Here is a 24,286-nt window from a genome sequence, read left to right as displayed (position 1 = left end):
CTGCAGCCTCAGTGAGATCATGTAACTGCTTCTGTTCTACACGAGCTCCACCATCTTTCCATCTGTCTCCTCTTTGAGCCCAGTGAAGCAGTGACAGTATCAGTGGATGTGGTCCGGCTGCAGCTGCTGTTGGTGCATGACGGGTTTGGATGCTGTGAAGTGACAATCATGAGAATAAAACCTCACGAAGACGCTTTTCATGTTCAGTGACAAACCCACATTTCAGGGTCAAATCAAATGTTCTGACTTCATCTGCTTCTGTTCAGTTTTTGTATATTTAAACTCTCCTTCTTGATACTGAACAGATCGTAATGACTTCTCAATAACCTGCATGTTCTCGTCTAACATCATAATTATATCAACACTTTTTCATTATAAATACAACAAAGATATCTGACACACAGCTTCATGTTGAATCCTCTGTCTCCATTGTTTATGTCTCTGACAGGCTGAGGTCGTTATTAACAGTCTGCTTCATTACAGAGACCTTTATGTTCAATAATAAGAGCAGACACAGAAGTCTTGTTCTGCCTCATCTCGTTTCCACCGTCGTCTTCCTGCAACAACTCAGGAGATATCAGAGCAAAACAAAGAGGATCTTCTTATTTAACAATGAGGTCTCTGTAGGAATCATTTCTGTAACACTGACACACGTAGAAATACGACCTCAGCCTGTCAGAGACAAAAACACTGTCAGTGGACGTAACTTTGACAGTCGCAGGATTACACTGCAGCCGTGACACAGCTGCCAACCGAGCTGATCTACTTATTAAAACACGTTACTATGAGGCTGAGGTCAATAAAACCAGAATTCCCTTTAAGGACTTTTTGTTATGACAAACACATCTGGATATCTGGATGTGGAAAGACAAGAAAAAAAGCAGAGACACAGATTTTAACTTTTTTATTTATCGACTCTTATTCTGATCATGAGAAACATAATCAATGACAAATATAGGAAAAATATCTTTGAACACAGATTGAAACAGAGCAGAGAGAGAGAGAAATCACACCGAACAAAAAATAATAAAAATAAGTGCTTCAGGTGGGGTGAATACATTCCTCTAGGCCGAACACAAACCATGAAACTATACAAGCATCTACACGGAGGCGACTGTGTCCTCGCTGAAAAACTGAAGTGGAGGATCGGAGCACCTGGTGCCAAAACTACCCGAGAACTGAATCAGCTGCACCTGCACAGGTGTGATGGAGAAGGTCTGGGGGGTGTTTGAGGTATTTGAACTACGCAGGGAGGATCAGACACAAACAAACCTGGAGGATTCTGTAATGCCCATGCATCGCCCGGACAGGTGGGCACGCAGTTTTGGTAACAATTCTGAATATACCTGTATGACTTATATATACTGCTTATATTCATGTAACCCTTTCCAAAATACACAGGAAATATCTATGTAGGAAAACAGACTGTACAAAAAACAAGAAGAATATCTCTGTAGAAACATTAAAACCTTTAATATATATAATATACTGTTTTCTTTTGGTCTGTAGTAAAGAGTACTAAAGTGATTGCACAGTATCAGACGACACCACTCACCCGACGCACGGTTTCAAATATACATTCATGTCTCACTCGGCCACCGGGGGGCTACACATAATAACAGCGAGAAAAAGTTCATGCCGAAGCCTTCAGGAACCTTCTATTGCACTGGAGTCTGTCTCTAAAATGAGTAAAGGTGAATCCGTGAACTCTCTCTGTGGAGTCTGAGAAACATTTGGACCTTCTGAGCTTATAAAACATTCTGCACAGGAGCAGACGCTGGATTTTCTCTGGAACAGTTTGAGGAAACGGATCAACAGGCAGCAACATGTGTTAGTTTGTTAAAGGAAAAATCACACTGGTTTCTTTTTCTGACAAATAAAGGAAATAAAAACCTTCTGAAACAAGAACCAACTTTCATTAATGAGCCTGAAGGACAAAAACAACCGTCTTGACAATTTGTCCTCAACACAAAACACAAAGACGCTTAAATGAATTAAAAAACATATGATTTTGGGTTGTTGTTGTTGTGTGGGTGTAACACTGGTGTAATGCTGCCGTATGGACACCAGGTTGTGTAACGTGAGCTGTGATGCCACCTGACACGACAGGTCACAGCTCAGTTTGTGCCAACCGGCTCGTCGCTGTAGAAATCCCTCCACGTGCCTCCTCATCATTTATTCACTCTGCCACGATCCTTCAGAGAGTCCGGTTAGTGGGAAACGTGTTGCCAGATCGATCCTGACATCTTCCAAAGCTGAAGGTGGAGCTAACGGCTATTCGAGGATTACTCACATTTCAGTGAGCTCAGTATGAGCTGATGAAACATGAATCATCTTCAAGCAAGATTCACAACATACGTTTAAACATGATAGTGTTTAGCAAAACAAGTTATTATCTTTTTCACATAAAACATTATCTTGTGCGCACAATTTATAATCTTATTTGCACCAAATATCTCTGAGCCAGAAACGATCTTGTTCTCATACGATGTTTCCTGCAGCATCACACAGAATATCATCTCGTAGGTTTAATTTTTCATCTCGTTTGAACAAATTATTACACACGCAGAAGTTGATATCTTGCTCACAAGAGACAATATCTGCACATTTTTGTTACGCACCAGTACCATCATCTCATCTGACATTAATCCTGATGATTTATCTGAAATGTTTTACGCTTCACTCTGACATTGTTCTGAGTGTTTAATCTCTACATTAATGTAACTTCCAGCTTTCAGAGCTCCTCAGGCAGCGAGCGCGAGCAGCAGTGTGGAGATTTCTACAGCGTCCGTCTGTTTTTACATCAGGCAGCAACTTCAGGACTTTAACATGTGAAGAGTGTTGAGATTCAAGATTCAGCTCATCTCAAACACAAAGACACAAACATGAGACATCATCAGGTCGATGCAGTGGAAACACTGAACGTCAGAGAGCTGCAGCGTGAACTCGCCTCCGACACTGAACATTACATTTGTTGCTGAGCCCACAAACAAACTGAAAACAGCATTGTTGCATTAAACGTGATGATAATACATTTCAGGGGCTGTTTAAAAATTTTGGCGTATAAAAAAAAAAAGTTTCAGCGGCTGCTAGAAAAGATTTTTGGCATTTTGGGGGCACTTCATCGAAATCAGCGAGTGCATCTTCAAACTGTTTTCTTTGCACTTCCCATAAATATCCATAAAAATACTGCTCAGGGTCCCAGAAAGGCTTCAACCGGCCCTGTGACCAATAGGAGAGCGGCAGGAGGCGGTGCACATTCATATACAGAGTCATCAGGAGCAGGACGAAGGCGGGTATGTACATGTGAACAGGTGCATTGTGGGGGGGGGGCACACCTGGAGGCGTCGGCCGTTCTACTGCCATTACCCTGGGACGGGGGGAGGTCAAAGGTCAGACGTCTGGTGAGACGGGGCGGCAGTTTAGTGTTTGTGGGGCGAGTCACAGAGGTGTGTGTGTGTGTGTGTGTGTGTGTGTGTGTGTGTGTGTAATAATCCTGAATAATGGCCGCCGCTCAGGAGCTGCTGGGTGACTGTTGTCATGGAAACAGATGAATATTACACAGGCTGGTTGATGAGGCTCCCGGCTCGGACAGAGGAAACAACCGGCTGCGTGTCTGAGCTCATTCTGCACTTTGACTATAAATCTGATCAGTTATTGTCAACAAACCTCAAACAAACAGTGACGTCTCGACCGTGTCTGATCGTCTTCCTCCGCCACAAACACTCACGAGACACCAAAGGAGGATTAATCCGCCGCTGAAAATAGTCCCCAACAAAATCACTATTTCCTGTGTGAGCAGCTGTTTCACACCGCAAGAGTTTAAATCTCAGATTTGGAGATATGAGTTTAAGGATCTTGTTTTAAAAGTTATTTGCGAGTTTCTATCTGTGATAGATCTTTTTTTTGGTTCTGTGGTCTTCATTGTGTCATTGTGCTAAAATAAGACAACAAAACAGCATTTTTGTTACATGGACAGATAATCTAACTCGTACTGAGTCTTTCTCCTCAAATTCCAGTTAATTTCTTGTATTTTAACTTTCCCTTTGTTTTTAAACCTCCTGTAAACACAAAACTTTATATTTGTGACGTCTTAAAGGTAAAATATCTCAGAATTCTGCAATAAAATGTGTAAAACTGACTCCACCTTTGTTCTACATGTAGCTGAGTTGTGTCTTACATCCCAAATGTTTCCACCAATGTTCAAACCAGAGAAAGTGGTGGACAGCTGGGACAGATGCTCGTGTTGGCAGCTGTGTTCAGCTTGTTTCAGCACATCAACTCCAGAAAACAGGAGCCGCAAACAGGAAGTCGGACAGCATTACGAGACGGACTCACATGTTGTTAGTTTAAACGAGATTTGTTGACAAAGAGAAAACTACAGAATGAGAGCGGACTGATCCTTTACGCTCTTCTTCATGTTTTACATCACAGAGATGAAAATGTATTTAAAAGTATGTTTTTGCATCTGAGCTCTTCACCTGCTGCGAGTCGAGTCATCAGTGTGGTGGAGAAGTGAGAGGAGGGTCGCTGGTGGACGAGGAGGAGGCGGGTCATCATTCTCAGAGTGTGTGTGTGTTCATAGATATATGTATGGATGTGTGTGTGTGTCTGTGTGTGTGTGTGTCCTCACAGCGGTCCGTGCTGTGCCTCGTACTTGGCCAGGACGTTCTTGGTGCGTCCCAGCTCTTTCCTCAGGTCGGCCACCTCCTGCCTCAGAGCCGAGTTCTCCTTCTCCAGGAAGCCGGCTCGGATGGCGATCTGGTTCTCTTTGAGCCGCCTCGCGTCCCGGGACCGCTTGGCCGCCAAGTTGTTCTTCCTGCGCCTGGCCCAGTATTTGTCATCCTGCTCGAAGGACACAAGGGAGGGAGAGAGGAGACGTGAAAAAAAGGTTTCAAGGTTCATTTAACTGACATCTTCAACACAAGGTGGATGGACGTGGTCAGACTGAGCTGCACTGACAGACGGCGAGCTGGACTCTTTGAAGTGTCAACATTAGTTTTGTCTCAACGTGAGAAGACAGATGACTCAAAGACAGTGTGAAAGTTTGCTGTATGTTTTTGTCTTTCAGTTTAGACACTGGGCTCAACGGAGGTGTTGTGATCATTCAGGGGAAATCTCTTTCTGAGAGTTAAATACCGAGGTGGTGAGTTTGGCCATCGGGCTGCACAATATACCACTTCAGCATCAACACTGCGACGTGTGCATGTGCATCCGTCACACTGCAGGACATTCAAGATACAAGTGCACATTTCACAGTGGCCTTCTTATTGTGACCGGTCCAAACACACCTGCGCACTGATCAGGCCGTTTAATCAGCCTGCTGATCAGCCACAGCTGCCAGGTGGAGGCTTTACCTCGAGACGCTGCAGCATCTTAAAATCTTTGACTTCAACTCATCAAAAATGAGAGGAGAAACAAAAGTGATTGACAGGCAGGCTCTGCACAGCAAACCACCAATCACAATCACTCCTGATCAGCTCTGCTTCGGCTGTTTGATGACGTCCACAAAACCACCTCAGTGGTTCAATGATTCATTATTTCCAAATGGAGCTATTCACGTCATCTGATGAATATTCCTAATAAACCAGACTGCGTCCAGAGGTGGGAAACACACAGCAGCTAAATCTCACTAATGAACATGAATCATTTGTTTAATCTGCAGACAGACAGAGAGCCGGCGCTGGTCTGTGTGAACAGTATCAAACCTTCAGGTCAGTGAGTCTTTCTGCCTTCGTGTGGTCAAACTTCACTTTCTGCAGCTTTAATGTGACGTCTGGCGCTCACAGACGAGGTGCTGAGATGTTTTTGTCACCATTAGTGAATGAGTCTCTGCAGAGCTGCTTTCACAATCAGCTCTGAGCCGTCCATCACTGGCCCGCAGCCACACACAGATCCACTTTTTATTTGAACAAATTAAAAGCCAAATCCTCTCAGCCTGACCTCCCGGCCGGGGGAAGATCACGGACAGCGACGCTTTCTCATTCAGTCTCATATAAGCCTCTTAACCAGGAGGACCCGCCCCCAAGAGGAGCGGGACCCAGCCAATAGGAGAGCAGCGATCTGAGAGCAGAACGAAAGAGGCAGCGAGTCTCCGCCCCACTTGTTCTGTCCCAGCATGCCGTGCAGGTTTAAGCCGAGTCCATTATAATCAGCGCTAATGGTTCAATCTGCCTGTCAGTCAGAGATCAGTGAGACTTCACCTGAACCAAAGTTCTAACTGTATGTGGTCCGTTTCAACCGATCCAACCACTGAACCAGTCACCACAACATCACCAGACTCCCTTAACAAATGTGGTGATTTTAAGAGTCTTCATCGTCTCCTTCTTGTCTCCTTTCATTTAATGCGACCAGCCTGTCTGCTTCTGTGTCTAAAGTGCTAAAGTCTGACCTGCCAACATGTAGCAGCTGTTTGAACACACTGTTTACACTGATTTCACCATTTACACTCAATTTATGAAAGAAGAAACATTTTATTGATGCTAAACATGTCACATTTTACAGATACACTAAACAGTAACCAGTATAGGCGACTTCTTTGTCCCCAGACTCCCTTAACAAATGTGTCAGTTTAGTGAGTTGTTGAGTTGGAGACTCTACATGAACTTCTTTCTGTCTTTGAGCAGAAACATGGAGTCTGTTTGTCTCAGTGAGGTTTATTTGCATGTAGAGCAGGAAGTGAGGTCACTCAGACGCATTGTTCTGTTATTTGTTACTTTTAAAACTTAGTTTCTCTCTCACAGGAAAAGATTTTAAGCTTTAGGGAAAATCATGTGGAGGAGAAGAAGTAGGACCTCCAGAACCATTTATCCCCCCTCATGTTGTCAGAACCAGCTCCAAATTACCTTCAGGTCCTCTGGGATGAAGACCTTGCGAGCTTTCTTGATCATGGGTTGTGGTTTAAGCTCCTCGGCCGAGAACTTGCGTTTGCGTGGGTCGAACATCTCCTGCCCCGGCACGCTGGACAGAGCCAGGTCGGCCGGGTCGGGCTCGTATCCGACAGGGACCTGGATGGAGTCTGGATCGATGGGACTGGGAGTGTTTCTGGAGTTCGGGAGGCCTGAAGGAAGACAAGCAGAGTCTTTAATGATCTGTGTCAGATACCACATAAAACAATGTACTTTAAAAAACAAACGGGTCAAACTGCAGCGACCAGAACTGATGTTTCAGCTGACGAGACCAAAAAATGACCCATGACGTGAAGTTGTTTTCTTTGACTCACTGACGTTCATATTCATTTCTATCCTTGTGTCCTGTTGTTTGTTTGTTTCTAGCTCTTCTTGAACAGAAGCACTAATCAAATTCCCAAATTAATTTGAAGTAAAATAATAATTTTCCATTTTTAAATGTATAATTAATGTAAAATAATAACGGGACAAACAAACAAAACAACAACAATGGCAATTTACAAAAAAGGAAGCAACAAAAACTGTAACTTCGAGTAACTGCGAAGACATTAGATAAAAAATATTTGGAATTAATTTAATACGTATTAATCTTAAATTAATTGAAAGCATACCACATACCTACAGCGTTATTAATATTAATACTTTCATTATTTAATGAGACTACTTTACATTTAAATGTCTTCTGAAGGAACATATCTGTGTTTATATCACAAAATGTATGCTACTGTTTCCTGTTGCTGCCAGCAGATGGCGACAAACCTGAAGCGAAACTTTGAAACACACCTGTGTGTGTGCGTGTGTGTGCGTGTGTGCATATGTGTGTGTGTGTTTGTGTGTGTGTGTGTTTTTGTGTGTGTGCGTGTGTCCTGTATGACTGTAACAAGACGTGCACAGGTCGAGGTGACAAACAGGAACCACCGAACTATAAGAATAAAAGCGGCTTCCTGTCTGACACGAGCAGCTCGGAGCCTTCAGTCCTCTAAATGTCCTCATTGAGAATTCAGCCGTGACCTGCTAATGGACTCACTGTCTCCTCTCGGCTGTGAGCTGAGTGGGCTGTGACCAGCTGATCGGACGAGATGGAAAACGTGGGCGGACTGACCTTGTGGAAATATAAAAAAAGTATGAATATATATTCATCCATGTGTCTTTGATGAGAAGGGAGGTCGTTTACTGTCGCTGCTCCTCTGCAGTACAACAGAAAACAAACTGGAAGCTCGTCCACGAGATTTATAAATCCCAGCACGTCGCTCTGCTTCTGTTCTATCAGCAGGTTTTTCCTAAAATCTCTCAAGACAGACGTTATGTAACACTGACTGTGGGTGTCTTGATTAACGCATGGTTAGAGAAGAAGAAGAAGAAGGAGAAGGAGAAGAAGGAGAAGAAGAAAGGCTCCGACTGTCAGAACTGCTTTTAATTTAAAACACGACGCAGTATTTTTCATTTTATTTAATCTCCAAACAAAACAAGAAGCCACTAATGTGAATATTAAGAATAGAGGAAGGACGTTTGTATTTCATGAATCGTCACAAAGGAAACAAGAAGCAAAGAGCCTCATCTGCTCAGCTGTTCACAGGTTTAGTACAGAAGTTACTGTTTTTTTTGTGCTAACGCTGACTTATAACTCATATTGATGTAAAAACTCAATCTGAAGTTAAAACTTAAATAATCATCACACAATATTGACTTATAAACTTACATCTTTTATGAAAAAAACCCTGATCTAGATCTCAGTTACAGGTGTTGTCCATTGTAAATATATCACATGTGAAGTTCAGCTCTTCACTTGAGAAAATCACAATTTCAGATTTTATATTTTCACAATTTACTTTTGAATGTAAATTAACAGAACGTCACACGTGAACTGGACGTTTTCACAAATTATTGGCTTTTTCCACATGAGGATCACATTTTAACGTGAACTGGAGACTTTCAGCAGTGGTGACAGAAATTTACATTTCCACATTACATTTGTCTATTCACAATGTAATTTTTTGTTTCTGTCCTTTTAGTTTTTGTGTTGTTCTTCTGGCAGTGATGGATCCAAACATTCGGCCCTCAGAGAGTTTTCAAAAGTCGACTCTCGCTCTTTTGTCGTTCGTCCTGCAGGTGTGATCAGACCTGAAGATCAGGTGAACGAAACAAACGCTCGCCGTCGTTCGATCAAAACGCCTCAATGAAGTCTCGAGTGAAGGTGACCACACACACACACACACACACACACACACACACACACACACACACACACACACACACACACACACACACACACACACACTGAGCCCCTGCAGCAGTTCTTGGAAAAGACTGTTTGTTTTTCCTCTCCAGCTGGTCCTGCAGAGGTCAGGCTCAGGTGTGTGTGTGTTTTTGACCTTGTAGCGAGGACACTTTAGCAAAGTGAGGACATTTTGCTGATCCTGAAGGGGACACACGACAGATGTCACCATGACACTTCTCCAGTTGCTGTTATTTTATGTCTATATATGCAAATGAGGTATTTCCTAATTAAATGCACTGATTTTCACACATTTCCTGAACAGAAACGTAAACGCTGGATGAAGCTGCAGGTTCCTAAACTTCTTGTTTTATGTCGTTGACACATCGGAGTCAAAGGGAAGTTTGGATGTGTCTTCTCCAGGAATCAGAAAATACTGTCAGCAGACAGAAAAGAAATTAATTAAATAAATTACTTAAGTCTATAGACTCATGAACAAAACCCTCTGTGGAAACCTTCAGAAAATGGTTTTAACTCACCGATGATCAACAAGAAACAAGTTTTCAGAATCTGCAAATGCTTTGTTAAGTTACATTACGACTCACCTCGAACCATGTGATCACTGTTCCTACAGTGGTACATTTACATACAGTGTGTAATTAGAAGTACCCCAAAATTGTACTTGAGTACAATACTTGGGTAAAAGTACTCAGCTATATTCTACCACTGTCAGCGCTGCTCGCAGGCATTAGTAGGAGCGGCTCGTTAGCCCGAGGTGGGCGTGGATCTGCTGCTAAGGACGTTTTCATTTAACTTCAACCTTTTTATCTGTTGCTGCGTTACTTCACTTTTGTAGCTCGTTAACCCCAAAACACGCCGTCACACTGTCTCTGCAGAGGCATCGTCACTTTGTGAGAGCGTCACGTTATCGGTGGTCGTGCACACAAACATCTGTAAAGGCGTCCGTGCAAACCGCTTTCCTGTGTGAAGGTGCACCAGGTGATCACAACAACCGGCGGTGAATCTTCCGACTGTGTGTTCGTGACTTGAAGGCATCGTCTGTGTTGGATGTGGAGGAGCAGCACATGAAGCACCGCGCCACCTCAAACGTGACTGACAGACATCCAGACACGTGCACAACCCGCGCACAGCATGGAGACACATGTGACGGGCCGGTGTGTGTGTGTGTGTGTGTGTGTGTGAGAGAGTGTGTGTGTGTGTGTGTGTGTGTGTGTGTGTGTGTGTGTAACATGAGCAGATTTCATCAGCGGGAGCTGCTCAGTCATAGTTCCTGAAGTTTCCCACAGAGCTCAGCTTGTCTCATGTTGTGTGTTTAGAGCTTATACACTATTTATTATTATTATTATTGTTATTATTGTTGTTATTGTTGTTGTTGTTATTCTTATTTAATTTGTAGATGATTGACATTAATTAGACTATGTAAGTGTTGATATCAGCATGATAAACTCGTTCATCATTAGGCTGTGAGACGTTCATGAGCATCTTCAGTATGAGTATCTTGTAATTGTAAATAACAGAATCATAAACACATTTATTGAACTTTACATGTTTAATCATACATTTATTATCAGATAACTATTCACTGCCTAATAGGTAAATATGCTGTTTGCAGCTAATAATATTGATAAGCAACAAAACAGGTTTGTAAAGCCGACAGACATCAGTCAACAAATGTGTTTGTAATAAAATTATAAATAACGTCAGAAGGCTTTTTATTACCGTTTTAAAGCAGTCAGTGTCTATACACTGTTTACAAGTGCTGAAAAATGTCTCATACTCAGACAATAAACGTGTTATTACAATAAACGTGTTATTACGCGTGCCAAGCATCAAACTGACGTCCTGCAGAGAGAAGCGACTCAGACTCTTGGACTGACGCGTGAACAGGAGGAGCAGGATGTTTTCAGTCCTCCTCTCACCTCCTCTCTCTCTGTTTGTTTCTCATTATCTGCTGAACGCTGGCTAACCCTGCTTGTTCCTGCCTCCCTATCTGCTGCACAGTCACAGGGCCATGTGGGAATACAAATATGCCAGATTATTCCATAGATTACTCTGCTATATTTAGACGTGAGAGCGGCAGATTACTGCTGGGCCCAGTCTATTTACTGCTGGGCAGCGAGCCGCGACCGGAGGAAATATTTTAGGAAATCGAAGTCAACAGAAACATTGGTAGAGCAGGGACACAAACTTTTCTGCTACAGACTGTAGATTTTTTGAGGAAGTTCAGATTTCTGTTCTGGACATTTGTGAAAATTAGTGCATATTTAATGAGATCAGCTCAAAAACCTCTGAAGTGCAGATGAAACACTTTGATTGACACTCGGTCACATCTGTCTCCTCCTCCAGAGGTGCTTCTTCAATCAGCTGATTCTGAAAACAAACTCTGCTGTCGTCCTCAAGACATCAACTCATGAGCCAAGAGGAGAGTCCCAGCATGACTCATACACACTGTGTGTGTGTGTGTGTGTGTGTGTGTGTGTGTGTGTGTGTGTGTAAATACAGAGTTAGAAACTTGGTGTGTGTTGATGTGATGGTTGCCGCCCCCTGGCCTACTTGTGAGAGAACACAATGTTCTTAAAACACTGATCTCATGCACGGACAGGCGCATACACACACACACACACACACACACACACACACACACACACACAGCAGCGAGTCACATGTCTCTACATGCTGTGTGAGAAGACGTCTTGTTTTCTTTCTCTATAAACAAGAACACGGGGCGAGTAAAGGAGTTAAATAGGAAGTCGTCGCATTCACACAAGTCTGCGCACGCACGCACACACACACACATAAACACACACACACACACACACTGTTGCTGAGGCCAGGACATCTGTCGAGGTGTTGAATCCGACACCTCTCAGGCTCTTGACGTCTGGGCTGACATGTTTTCCTCGCAGGAAAGCGAGCGAGCGTTACTACTCTGAACACACCTGAGCTCATCTCACCGGCACTGTTTCCTCACTGACTCCGCATTTTCTGTCCATAATGAAATGATGGACAGAGCCCTCGAGCTGAGGAGGAAAACATTTACTGATTCAGATAATCAGTCCCCAAATTCAAGCTTCTGCACCGATAATAAAGCAGCCCCAGCAGCACCGCCACAACTCTGCCTTAGTAAAACTGTAAGAAATGTGATTCAAATCAAGCCACAACCTCCAGGACTGAGAAATGAAGTGGAAGCACCGAAGACTGCTCCTGCTCATACCAGAGCTCCGTCCTCCTCTTTGGTTGCAGATCAACCTGTTGGTTGATTGAGACATTTCTCCACCATTGATTTGTCTGAACAGAGAGCGAACCCTGCCTGACGGTCTGAGGCCTGTTCTCTGCTCACACATCACAGCTAATCACTCAAGAGGACAAAGGAGCTGAAGGACTCGTCCTCCTACTGCAGCTACAACTCACGATGACAGAGATGAACGGCTTCCCTTTGTTCCGCTCACAGTAGCGCTGCAGTGTAGCAGCTCTGGTTCCTTCTCTTACTGTTGAGTGAGAGACGAATCATTCAGACTTCAGATTCTTGTTGATCATTTTCAAAGGCGTGTAGAGTTTCACATTTATGGATATTTTTCTCCTTTATCATCGTGTTTTGGTTCAATTCATCCTTCATATCTGCTTTTTCTTGATCTTTTCTTGTCCTGTTTGTTTCTCGGTACAAATTATTGACGTCATTTTAACTTCACCTCTGTTTTAATGACGTAAGTTGACTTGCGACTCAGAAGTTAAAGACTTGAACTGAAACAGGATGACCTGACTGACTCGTCTGACTCGACTGACTCGACTGACCCGTCTGACTCGACTGACCCGTCTGCGTTCAGTTTATGTTTTCAGTTTAGTTTTTTAAGTCTGACTGATGTTTAAAAGTGATGGGAGGGAAAATGTTCTTGAATGAGAAGAAATGAAAAATAAGAAACTTTTGTAAGTTGAATGTTTGAACAGGTTTGAACTACCTCGTCTTTTCTCCGCAGGAAGGACTCGACTTAACTTGACGAGCCCAAAGAAAAATGACTTGGTTCTTGCTTGAGACTTGGACTGAATGACTCGAGTCACCCGTCTGCTACGAGGTTTCAGGAAACCACCAGGTGTAACGTGTGTTTCTTGTCTCACCTGCTCTCGCCGGGCTGCTGTGCAGGCAGTTCGGAGAAACGACGCTTGTGTGTATGGAGGTGGAGGCGTGGTTACTGAGGTCCATCACCGTGGACGCGGACGTGGGCGGGGCTTGAGGCATGATTGGCGGTTGGCATGGCGGAGCGTGCGATTGGTGCTGGTTGTGGTGGTGGTGCTGGTTGTGGTGGTGGTGGTGGTGGTGGTGGTGGGAGGGGCTGGAGGGGATACCGTTCTCGGACAGGAACTCTTCCAGGTCCATGTACTCGAGCTGGAAGGTGTCTCCGTCGTAGGGCAGCGTCTTGTCCCACAGCGTGGGGCCCAGGAAGGCAGACTGGGGGACGCTGCGCTCCTCATCCAGGTTCTTCTCCTTCTCCTGCTCCTTGCTGAAAGCTGTGAAGGAGGACAGAGAGAATCAGTCAGTGCAATCAGAGTAACGAAACTCTCCAGGACATGTTTTTAGTTTCCAAAGCTTTCGTGGTTCTACAGAGTTTCTGACCACCTGCTGCTCTGTGAAGCAGCTGAGCATCATGTCAATAATCATTACACATCCAACCCGCCTGACTTCCCCCAAAGTGTGATCCGACTGAACACAAACTGTAGAAGCGTTGTCGTTCAGGGTGCCGCAATTTCGAGTCTTAGTCAAAACCGGACTGAGCCATTTCAATCAGTAAAACCAGAAGTAGGATCGATTCTCTGCTGTCTTTGGAAAGAAGAGTTCGTTGGGACATGAAACCAACAATCTGTTGATCTTTACTGATCCAGATGTGAGAGTGTGACGATGGCAAACACTGATCGAGCTACTGTAGCAGACACGGCAGCACTGCACGTTCAAAACGTTTTACTCTTCTACTGACGATGGACAACTTCAGTCGAGTCTGGAGCATGAAACTAAAATGGATACTAGAGTCTCTGCATGTTTCTGATTAAAAAGATGAATTTTGAGTAAAAACCTAAAATTCAGTTTTTTCTTCCCAGAGGACTTTGGTGACTGTGGAAAACCCCAAACAAGAGGGATTATGGGTTTAAAGACAGAAGTAATGACTGGAACTAAAGTGAAACTCAAGGAGTCTGAAGTGAGTGTGATGATCTTTCAGCTCAGAGAGCGAGTGACCAAAACTGGTGACCGGTCGAGATTTCTGTTCTGCAGCTCGGGCAGATCGAACTGAGAACTTTAAACGAGTCAAAGACGCTTCAGGCTGAAATATTTTGATCTCAAAGACGATGTCACAACGTTTATGTCCTCAGACTACAATCAACACTCTTCATGGTTCCTATACAACATTTCCAGGAGCAGTGAGACACGTCCCTCGACCACAACACCGGACCTATCAGCTCCAAACACTGACCTCTGACCTCGCCATGAACAGATGGATCCCTCCCACAGGAATCAGTACGGTCCTCATCATTTATTATGATTGGTTCAGAGAGTTTCTGTGACGCCTTTCTGTTGGCAAAACGACCAATAAATGAAGTCATATGCAAAAGAAAATCTCATCCTTTGGACTGTCGAGGAATATCTGACCCGAGTCCTTCACGAGGAAATCCACAGTCCAGCAGAATTAAAGGTCCAGTTTGTAAGAATTCCTGATTGTGAAATACGAACAACTCGACCTGCAGTCACAAAGCGTCACTATTTGACGAGACTCCAAAATCTTTGAGTCTTTCGTACAAACTTCAACAAATCGTCCACGGGCTTGGACAGACAACAAACAGCGCCGGGAAGGACTCATTAATCACGGGACGTTACAATCCGATCACACGTGGACAATAAAACATGAATTAAGACATGAAAATTACAAGAAAACATTCGTCGAGCGCCTTTAAAGGAACACTACGTAGTTTTGGGGAAGAAGACTTTTTTCCGCCTAAATAAACAAACTGACCTTAAAGGAGTTTTACTTTGTTTATATGTGGCGGACCCTGCCACCTTTCTAGCTTCAAACAGTGAGAACAGCTCGTTTAGTCACTGATGGAAACAAAACATATTTCTTCAGCTCCTTTAAGAGTCCAGATATTTTCGCCAGACGTCTGAATGTGAATATTTTCTGCTTTCTTTGCTTTCTAGCATCTTAAACGTTGATTGTTTGGACAAAACAGGTCACAGACACAAAGCAAGTCTGCTTTCACAAACTCTACATGCTACATATTAATGTTTGTGCTCATCTGTCCACATGGAGATATACAGTAAGTGTCGGACCCGTCCACACGTACTCCTGCTCTGACAGCACCGGACCTGGTCTGAAAAGTTTCAGCCGGACACTCACAGCTGAAGCCTCCAGCACAGGTCCAAGATGTGAAGAGCACAGAAACATCGTTCACCTGTGTGATGCAGCTCAGGAGCACAAACACTGTCTCTGAACCAGGACCAGGAGGCTACAGACAGGTGGACACACACAGACAGGTGGACACACACAGACAGGTGGACAGGGACAGGTGGACAGGGACAGGTGGACAGGGACAGACAGGTGGACACAGACAGGTGGACAGGGACAGTTGGACACAGACAGACAGGAGGACACGGACAGGTGGACAGGGACAGACAGGTGGACAGGGACAGACAGGAGGACAGGGACAGGTGGACAGGGACAGACAGGTGGACACAGACAGGTGGACACAGACAGGAGGACAGAGACAGGTGGACAGGGACAGACAGCTGGACACGGACAGGTGGACAGACACAGACAGGAGGACACGGACAGGTGGACAGGGACAGACAGGTGGACAGACACAGACAGGTGGACAGGGACAGACAGGTGGACAGGGACAGGTGGACAGGGACAGGGGGACAGGGACAGACAGGTGGACAGGGGGACAGGGACAGACAGGTGGACAGGGACAGGTGGACAGGGACAGGGGGACAGGGACAGACAGGTGGACAGGGACAGGGGGACAGGGACAGACAGGTGGACACAGACAGGTGGACACGGACAGGTGGACAGACACAGACAGGTGGACAGAGACAGACAGGTGGACACAGACAGGAGGACAGGGACAGCTGGACACAGACAGGTGGACAGAGACAGACAGGTGGACAGGGACAGACAGGAGGACAGAGACAGGTGGACAGGGACAGACAGGTGGACAGAGACAGCACCGGGCAGGTGTCGCGCTGTGACGCAGCTGCCTCGCTCACCTTCATGCTGCAGCGGCAGCTTCGTCGGGTTCTCCAGCAGAGACTTGAGGACTCCGTGCGTGGCCGGAGGCAGAAAGTTCGGGTGCAGCGGGACGGGATGTCGGGACATTTTCTCCATCACGCCTCCTGGCAGCGGCAGCCTGAGGTCCAAATCAACCGAGAGGTGAGAACAAGCCCGGCAGCAGCAGGAGGAGACGCAGCGCAGCGCACAGAGACAGAGACAGAGACAGGGAGTCCTCTGGACGCTACATGAAGACAAACTGTCCAACTAAAAACCCGCAGAATCAAACAGCTGCGGTGGAAACAAGAATCTGTGCGGGACGTGTTGTGAGCGCGTGTGGCGGTGCCTGACCGGGCTGCGGGAGGCGCGCGGACCGATCCCGTGTGTGAGGACTGCTGACGTCACACCGCGAGCCACACACCCTCCCTCTCTCTCTCTCTCTCTCTCTCTCTCTCTCTCTCTCTCTCTCTCTCTCTCACTCTCTCTATTATCTATCACTGTTAATGTACTGATTGATCGATTGATTGATCGATTGATTGATCGATTGTTTAATTCGAATAAGTAAATAAAAACAAACAACAAGAATAATGGTTCAAACCCTGAACTAAATATATCCTGATTAATAATCCATGTCATCATAAGTTCTTGTGATTAAAAGTCAATATATGTAAAGTTAATGAACTTTAGTTAATCGTTTCACTTTAAACGCTTCATAAAGTTTCAGTCAGCAGCTTCAAAGGATTATTCTCTTCAGCTGGTTAATGCATGACGTCATCACCAGAGATATAACATGAAACATGAACAGCAGCAGAAGTTTAATGTTTCTCAGCCTTTCACAAGCTCAACTTCACTCATCATTTTATTGTGTTTCAAAGTTTGTTCCTTTATTTCATATGATTATCAAATAACACGCACGCACACACACACGCACGCACACACGCAGCCTGCAGAGAGGAATGCTGTGTCACATGAGGGGGCGGGCCTGACCTACTTTTAACCAATGAGAGGCCGCGTGTCCTGCTCTCCTCCCCCCTGCTCCCCCCTGCTCCCCCCTGCAGCCGCACATTGAAGCTCATGTGCTCCAGACAGAGAGGAAAACAAATGCAGGGGAGGAGGAGGGGGGGGAGGAGGAGGAGGGGAGGGGAGGAGAGGAGAGGAAACAAGAGAGGAGAGGAGAGGAGGAGAGGAGAGGAGAGGAGAGGAGAGGAGAGGAGAGGAGGAGGGGAGGAGAGGAGGAGAGGAGGAGGGGAGGAGAGGAGGAGAGGTGAGGAGAGGAAACAAGAGAGGAGAGGAGAGGAGGAGAGGAGAGGAGGAGAGGAGAGGAGAGGAGAGGAGAGGAGGAGGGGAGGAGAGGAGGAGAGGTGAGGAGAGGAGAGGAGAGGAGAGGAGAGGAGAGGAGAGGAGGAGAGGAGAGGAGGAGAGGAGAGGAGAGGAGAGGAGAGGAGGAGGGGAGGAGAGGAGGAGAGAGGAGAGGAGAGGAGAGGAGGAGAGGAGAGGAGAGGAGAGGAGAGGAGGAGAGAGGAGAGGAGAGGAGAGGAGGAGAGGTGAGGAGAGGAGAGGAGAGGAGAGGAGGAGGGGAGGAGAGGAGAGGAGAGGAGGAGAGGTGAGGAGAGGAGGAGGGGAGGAGAGGAGGAGAGGAGAGGAGAGGAGAGGAGAGGAGGAGGGGAGGAGAGGAGGAGAGGAGGAGGGGAGGAGAGGAGAGGAGAGGAGAGGAGAGGAGAGGAGAGGAGGAGGGGAGGAGAGGAGGAGAGGAGGAGGGGAGGAGAGGAGGAGAGGTGAGGAGAGGAAACAAGAGAGGAGAGGAGAGGAGGAGAGGAGAGGAGGAGAGGAGAGGAGAGGAGAGGAGAGGAGGAGGGGAGGAGAGGAGGAGAGGTGAGGAGAGGAGAGGAGAGGAGAGGAGAGGAGAGGAGAGGAGGAGAGGAGAGGAGGAGAGGAGAGGAGAGGAGAGGAGAGGAGGAGGGGAGGAGAGGAGGAGAGAGGAGAGGAGAGGAGAGGAGGAGAGGAGAGGAGAGGAGAGGAGAGGAGGAGAGAGGAGAGGAGAGGAGAGGAGGAGAGGTGAGGAGAGGAGAGGAGAGGAGAGGAGGAGGGGAGGAGAGGAGAGGAGAGGAGGAGAGGTGAGGAGAGGAGGAGGGCAGGAGAGGAGAGGAAACAAGAGAGGAGAGGAGAGGAGAGGAGGAGAGGTGAGGAGAGGAGGAGAGGAGGAGAGGAGAGGAAACAAGAGAGGAGAGGAGGAGAGGGGAGGGGAGGAAACAAGAGAGGAGAGGAGGACATGATGAGGGGAAAAGTCCTCCTCAGACTGTAGAACTATAAGATGAGTCCTGTGTATAAAGAGGATGAGGGAGAAGAAACGGCACCAATCACAACTGAAGTTACTGAAGAGTCTCTGTTTCCTGCCTCCAGCTGAGGCCGAGGGATGAAGGTGACGCAGCCGGACGGAGAAGGAGCCTCGACAAATCCTTATCGGCCTCGCTCTCATTAAAACCTCCTTAGCAACAGCGGTTGCTAAAGCACAGTGATGTTGTGACGACCTGCGAGGTGGAAAGTAGGACAGACACGCCCGCTGTGCTGCTTCAGAGCCGTGACCGGGCCAAACACGCCGCTGACTCATCCGTCCAACTCGCTAATCACCTGGTGTCATCACCTGAAGTGCATCGATGAGTATCTGCCCTCACATTAATAACAACACCTGTTAAACATACCTGCTGCTGGAGATTCAGCTCTGCTCTACATTTAATGGACAACTGAGTCTTTTTATGATGTGAAACTTTATTTGTACAGCGCTCACATTAACAAGGTCAGAGAATCAAACACAGACGCACCGGGTGGGGAGATAGAAAGAGATTTAAAGACGCTGTAGCCTGTCAGGTTTGTTCAGTCTCGAGGCCCAGTCGCCTTTAGTCACAAGCTGGAACAACCAGTAAAGCTGCATCCAATTATCCCAGAGAGCTCAGGGAGGGTCGATGAACACTTTATATAATTATATAATAAAACGGGCATGTGTGAGTCGGCTGATTAAGAATAAATAAATGTCCTTGTTATGGATGGACGTCATTCACTGATCTAAAAGTGGTTTCAAGGATTCATAATTGGTGTTGTTGTTGTTCTATATCTCTCTGGGTCAAAGTCCGGGCTGCAAACAATCTTGCTGTGAAACTTCCAGAAGACTAAATTGGATTTTCCTCCTCAAACGATGGGATTTGTCTCCAGTCTAATTCTTGCTGAGGAGGTGATCGGACCTCAGTTACACACAAACACGCTGTAAACAACACTATCCTCATGTAATCCCAGTGCGAGCCTTGTGCCTGCGATGGTTTTTAACCATTACATGGTTGGAATGATGATTTACATAACCAAAGCTGGTCTGAATGAGCCCAGTCAGAGCCACGACCTCCTGGTACCTCTTAAGACTCAACGCAGCTGAGCCAGGACTATTTTCAGACGTAGAAAACAAGACGATTAATTAGAAATCTCGTCACAAAGAACTTAAATAAAAGAAATGTAACTGGAATCATTTTGGGTTTTCTGTTAAACTCATCATCAGTGACGTTAAGGCGGCCAATCAGAGACGAACTGTGATCTGTTTGGGTCGAGCTTTCTAATCCAATCCTGACGGAGCTGTTGATGCAGTCTGTGACCTTTGAATTGTCCGGGTTGAATCAAGGAAAAGAGGCTTTGCTGGTTGTGTAACTCTCTCCACTGATTTGGTTGTCAACTGTTCACACACAAGTAAAGATCAGGCCTGCGTGTGTGCACACACCTGAACAGCCTCCGCTGATCTATTAATATCTCAACTTCTCTCCGCCAACATTGTTTCCACAGGTGCTTTCAGGTCAGAACAGCTGCTCGTACCAAATAATTTAATTCGGGAGGCAACGATTTCTCCAAAGTACTCCCCAACATTCTCTGAGGCTTATCGGCAAAAGCATCTGTTTCTCAACTGTGTAAAATTGAGAGAAAGTGGAGCTCAGATTCCATTAAGTTCATGTTTTATACTGATGGAAAGATGTTCCTGGATGTTTGAGTCCTGTTCCCCCGATCAGTGTCGTGAAAAGATATTATAAATATATATCAACATGAACACATGAGCCGACTGAAATCGGATCAGAAACTCAGCATTTACTGATGATTGGAATCAGCGTTTTTTTAATTCATCCAACTCCCGATAAAATAAATTAATTAAAAATGCTCTGCTTTGGCTCTGATGCAGCAATAAATCTGCAGAGAAACGACGAACCAAAGTACACAAATAAATGTAAAGGAGTGAAAGTGTAAAGTACATAAGTAGAGTGCACGTACCTCAAAACTGAACGAGACTTGAAATGATTTTGTGGGATAGACGTGGTCAGGATGGAGACGTACGGAGTCTGGAACATGTCGGGGGGAAGTCATTTGGATAAATCATTGCGTTACATTAATAATTTATGATCCAAATTGCAAATCATCTCCACGTTGACGTCATCTTTCTTTCATCTTTTCATCTTTCTGGCGAATGAAAATGCACATTATTGTAAATATAATCCAGAGCAGTGGTTTCCAAACGGTGTGGCGGAGCACACCGGTGTCCCGTGAAGCAAGTCCAGGTGTGTTTTGGGAATTTGTTACAGCTGTAGACTATTTTTGAAATACATGAGTAATGAATGAGATTTTAATTGACTGTATCCTTTGTTCCACATGAGGCAAAATCTATGTCCTAAAAAATCCTTTTAAAAGCTTCCAAGGCAAGGCAAGGCATCTTTATTTATATAGCGCATTTCATACCAAGGCAACTCAATGTGCTTTACATAAAAAAGGAAGCATAAGACAGGGAACAAAACTTAAACGTGTATGAAGTGATTAGATACAGGTGTGTGGAGGCTGTGTGAAGGTGTGTGTTGACATTTTGTCTTGACCTTTCGTGCGCCTTGGACACAAAACATTTTGAAAACCACTGATCTAGAAGGATTTTGTAGAGATCCAGGTTTATAACCATGATTCTGATTAAAAGGTCATCAAATGATTCAGAGCTGATGTAGCTCCATCACCAGAACGCCATACAGCATTTTGAATTTTGCATAAAAGAGCTGGTGTAGCTCATCTCAACATGTCTAATAATTTTCTGCGTGAATAAATTTACCTCATATGAAGTCAATATCTATTTTTTCGGTGTGGGAGCTGGTGTAGCTCACCTGAACACTATACAATTTTAATGGACTGTGTGAGAGTGGATGAAGCTCACCTGGACTCTAATTTGTGTGAGAGCTGCTGTAGCTTATCTGAACAATGACTCTTTTCTGTGAGGTAAAAAAAATTACCTAATTATCTTTTTCCAATATCTGTTCTCTGCGTGAGGTTGAATTTAGTTAATCTGAACTCACATAAACAATCTATACATTTTCTATGTGAGAGCTGATGTAGCACAGCATGTCTGTGAATATTTATTTTGCATATTAGCTTCGCAACATTAAGGTTACAAACCATACAAGCTCTCACAGACAGTATCAGCTGTAAATACACAAATGTCTTTTCCTGAAAGACCACGCTGAATATAATTTGTCTTAAATTTGGTCCCATATTGTTTTAAGGTTGCAAGTTAAGGACAGGGGACAAATGTTAGGACAGAAAACTATTAAAATTAAACTGACACCAATCCGGCCTTGTGGACTTGTGATTATGATAAATAATCTTCACTACAAATATTAACAAGCGGCCACGTTATCAATCAGTAAAAACAAAGCCACACCAGTCAACATGGTCGTGCATTCAGGTTTGTGTTGAGGTGTATATAAGTGTGTGTGTTTTGTGTGTGTCATGTCATTAGTGTTTCCATGCACAGCAGATATTTATAGCTACACTTGCTAGTGAGAAGGGAAATCAATCGTCGGAGCCCCGGGCAGGAAGAATATTGGCTCGGCCCTTCAACTTCCAGCCCTCGCACAGACATTATAAATACAACCATTCACATCACACACACTCTCACACACTCCACAAGCACCAACACTACACACCAGCTTTCTAATAAATGATTCCCCCTGATGACTTCCTCGCCCGAAGCTAAACAGAAGAATAATTTTATTATTACAGCTTTTCATTTCGTTCTTCACGTCAGCAAAGGAACACAGCAGAGGAGAGTCGGTTCAAAATCCCTCAACGAATGGAAAGAGTGCGAAACAGTTGATGCGTCTATCGATCTTGATGACATAACACATGTTACAGTCCAATAATAACTCTGATACGTGGTACAGTGCGACTTCTGAGGACACACTCAGCCATCAAATCATTACAGCGGTTTTATTATCTTTTTTACATTTCTGACTTTGAACTCACGCTCTCAAAGTAACCACAGCGATCTCCTGACAAACACCGCGGCAGCTGTGATGGAGGTAAATTATGATTGGACGGGTTGAAAGTTCTGATACCACAGGAGGTCAAGGTGTCAAAGAACGGGCCGAGGAAGACCCGACTACTTTTTGGTGAAAAGCGCTGTGTTGTCTTTTATCATTTTGTGTCTTTCTTTGACGGTTTGCAGGTGAACCAGAACTCTGCAGGCGCTGCTGTTACAGACTTTGTTTTCACAGCAGATCCACACTGACACTGACACACAGGTGTTCAGATAAATAGACAGTGTATTTGATGAACTGTTACAGTAGCTTCAGTATTATGTGCGGCTGTAATATGAGGGGAAGAAAATCAGCTAAAACAAATATTGGATTGGATTTGGTCGGCAGATATTCCACATCAAAAGACTGATGAGAGTCAGGAGCTTTTCGCTGAGCTCTGTGTCTTTTAGTCTAAGAAATATTCAAACAGACGCTCGTGTAGGTCTGTTCAATAATCCATCCATGAGAACACTTGTTGTTCACATATATTACATTACAAAATCTGATATTTGAATCAGTTTAACTGTCTATAACTCATTAGTGATGCATCCAGTTACCAGAATAAAATGTTTGCACTTTAAGTTTCTGCAGAAAGTTTCCAACTGGTCGTACAAATCAATCAACATTTCTACAATACGTGTCGTATCATGTTCACGTTACATGTATATGAGTTGAGTTTCAAGACAGTTCAAGACAGCATTTTAACATTAGTAAGCATGAAACCACTGGATATGTTTAATAAGCCCAGGGACATCTCCTAACCAAGTGGTTTCCGTGCCTAAACCTAACTGGACCATAAGCACAGCATCGTCTCAACATACAACTGAAAGAGAAACTTAGCATTTATTCTGGTTCTGACTCACTCAAGATTTTTATAGTTTTCATTTTCATATTTACATTATTTTATAAAGTGTTTCCAAACATCCAAACACAAGAACTGTACATTAAATGGAAACATGTACATATTAAACCCTCAACGCAAAAACAATAATGAGAGCACAGAAGAAACAATGTCACATTAAATGAGCGCGTGGTTTCACACCTGAAGCACATCTAATTACTGTGAAAATGCTGTCAGTGTGCTTGAGAAGAACTGTTTTGGGGTTTTTTATATTGTTATATTTAAGTTAATCAGGTTTTGTCTTGTTAATACTTTTGCACTTTTATTTTTAAGGTCAGAAGCTCAAAGCGAGAATCTTATTTTGAGGCTTTCAGCGGATCAGATACTGAAGTCCTGCTCTGGTTTTCACCAGCTTTTAAATTCCACATATTCTCGTCTTATAAAAACATTTTTCCAGCAGCTGTTTTAGGTCAAAAATAAACCGTTGTAGCTACAGAGAACCTCCGCTGACGTGTTGATTCGCTGCTCTCAGCTCTTCTTCTCTGGAGCCGCTGCAGGGAGGAAAACACATCTTGTTAGTTTGGACAAGCTTGTGGCAGCAAACTTCAGGCTCCATTGTGGCCCTGAAGAACAATTCAGAGCCAGGAATGTGGACCTTCTCAGAATAGCTTCATCCCCTAAGAAGGTCTTCCTGTCGC

At 44.7% G+C, this 24,286-nt stretch overlaps 1 protein-coding gene across 2 annotated transcripts; it reads right to left on the bottom strand.

The window, feature by feature from the left end:
• Positions 1-889: 889 nt before the first annotated feature.
• LOC141015050 (hepatic leukemia factor-like) lies at positions 890-16,704 on the bottom strand. Of its 2 annotated transcripts, none has more exons than XM_073488947.1 (4): positions 16,391-16,704; positions 13,258-13,647; positions 6,846-7,060; positions 890-4,848 (listed from the first exon to the last, which is right to left on the bottom strand). In XM_073488947.1, the coding sequence occupies exons 1-4, from the start codon at positions 16,506-16,508 to the stop codon at positions 4,630-4,632; spliced, it is 942 nt and encodes a 313-aa protein (XP_073345048.1). In that variant the 5' UTR covers positions 16,509-16,704; the 3' UTR covers positions 890-4,629. The 2 variants fall into 2 exon arrangements, with proteins under 2 accessions (XP_073345048.1, XP_073345049.1); XM_073488948.1 differs by having other exon boundaries at positions 890-4,845.
• Between the last annotated feature and the right edge of the window lie 7,582 nt (positions 16,705-24,286).

The sequence above is a fragment of the Pagrus major genome, chromosome 20 (assembly GCF_040436345.1).
Source record: "Pagrus major chromosome 20, Pma_NU_1.0".
NCBI classification, from domain to species: domain Eukaryota; kingdom Metazoa; phylum Chordata; class Actinopteri; order Spariformes; family Sparidae; genus Pagrus; species Pagrus major.
The sequence above is the reverse complement of the archived record's forward strand: the minus strand, read 5'-3'. Positions and strand labels throughout refer to the sequence as shown.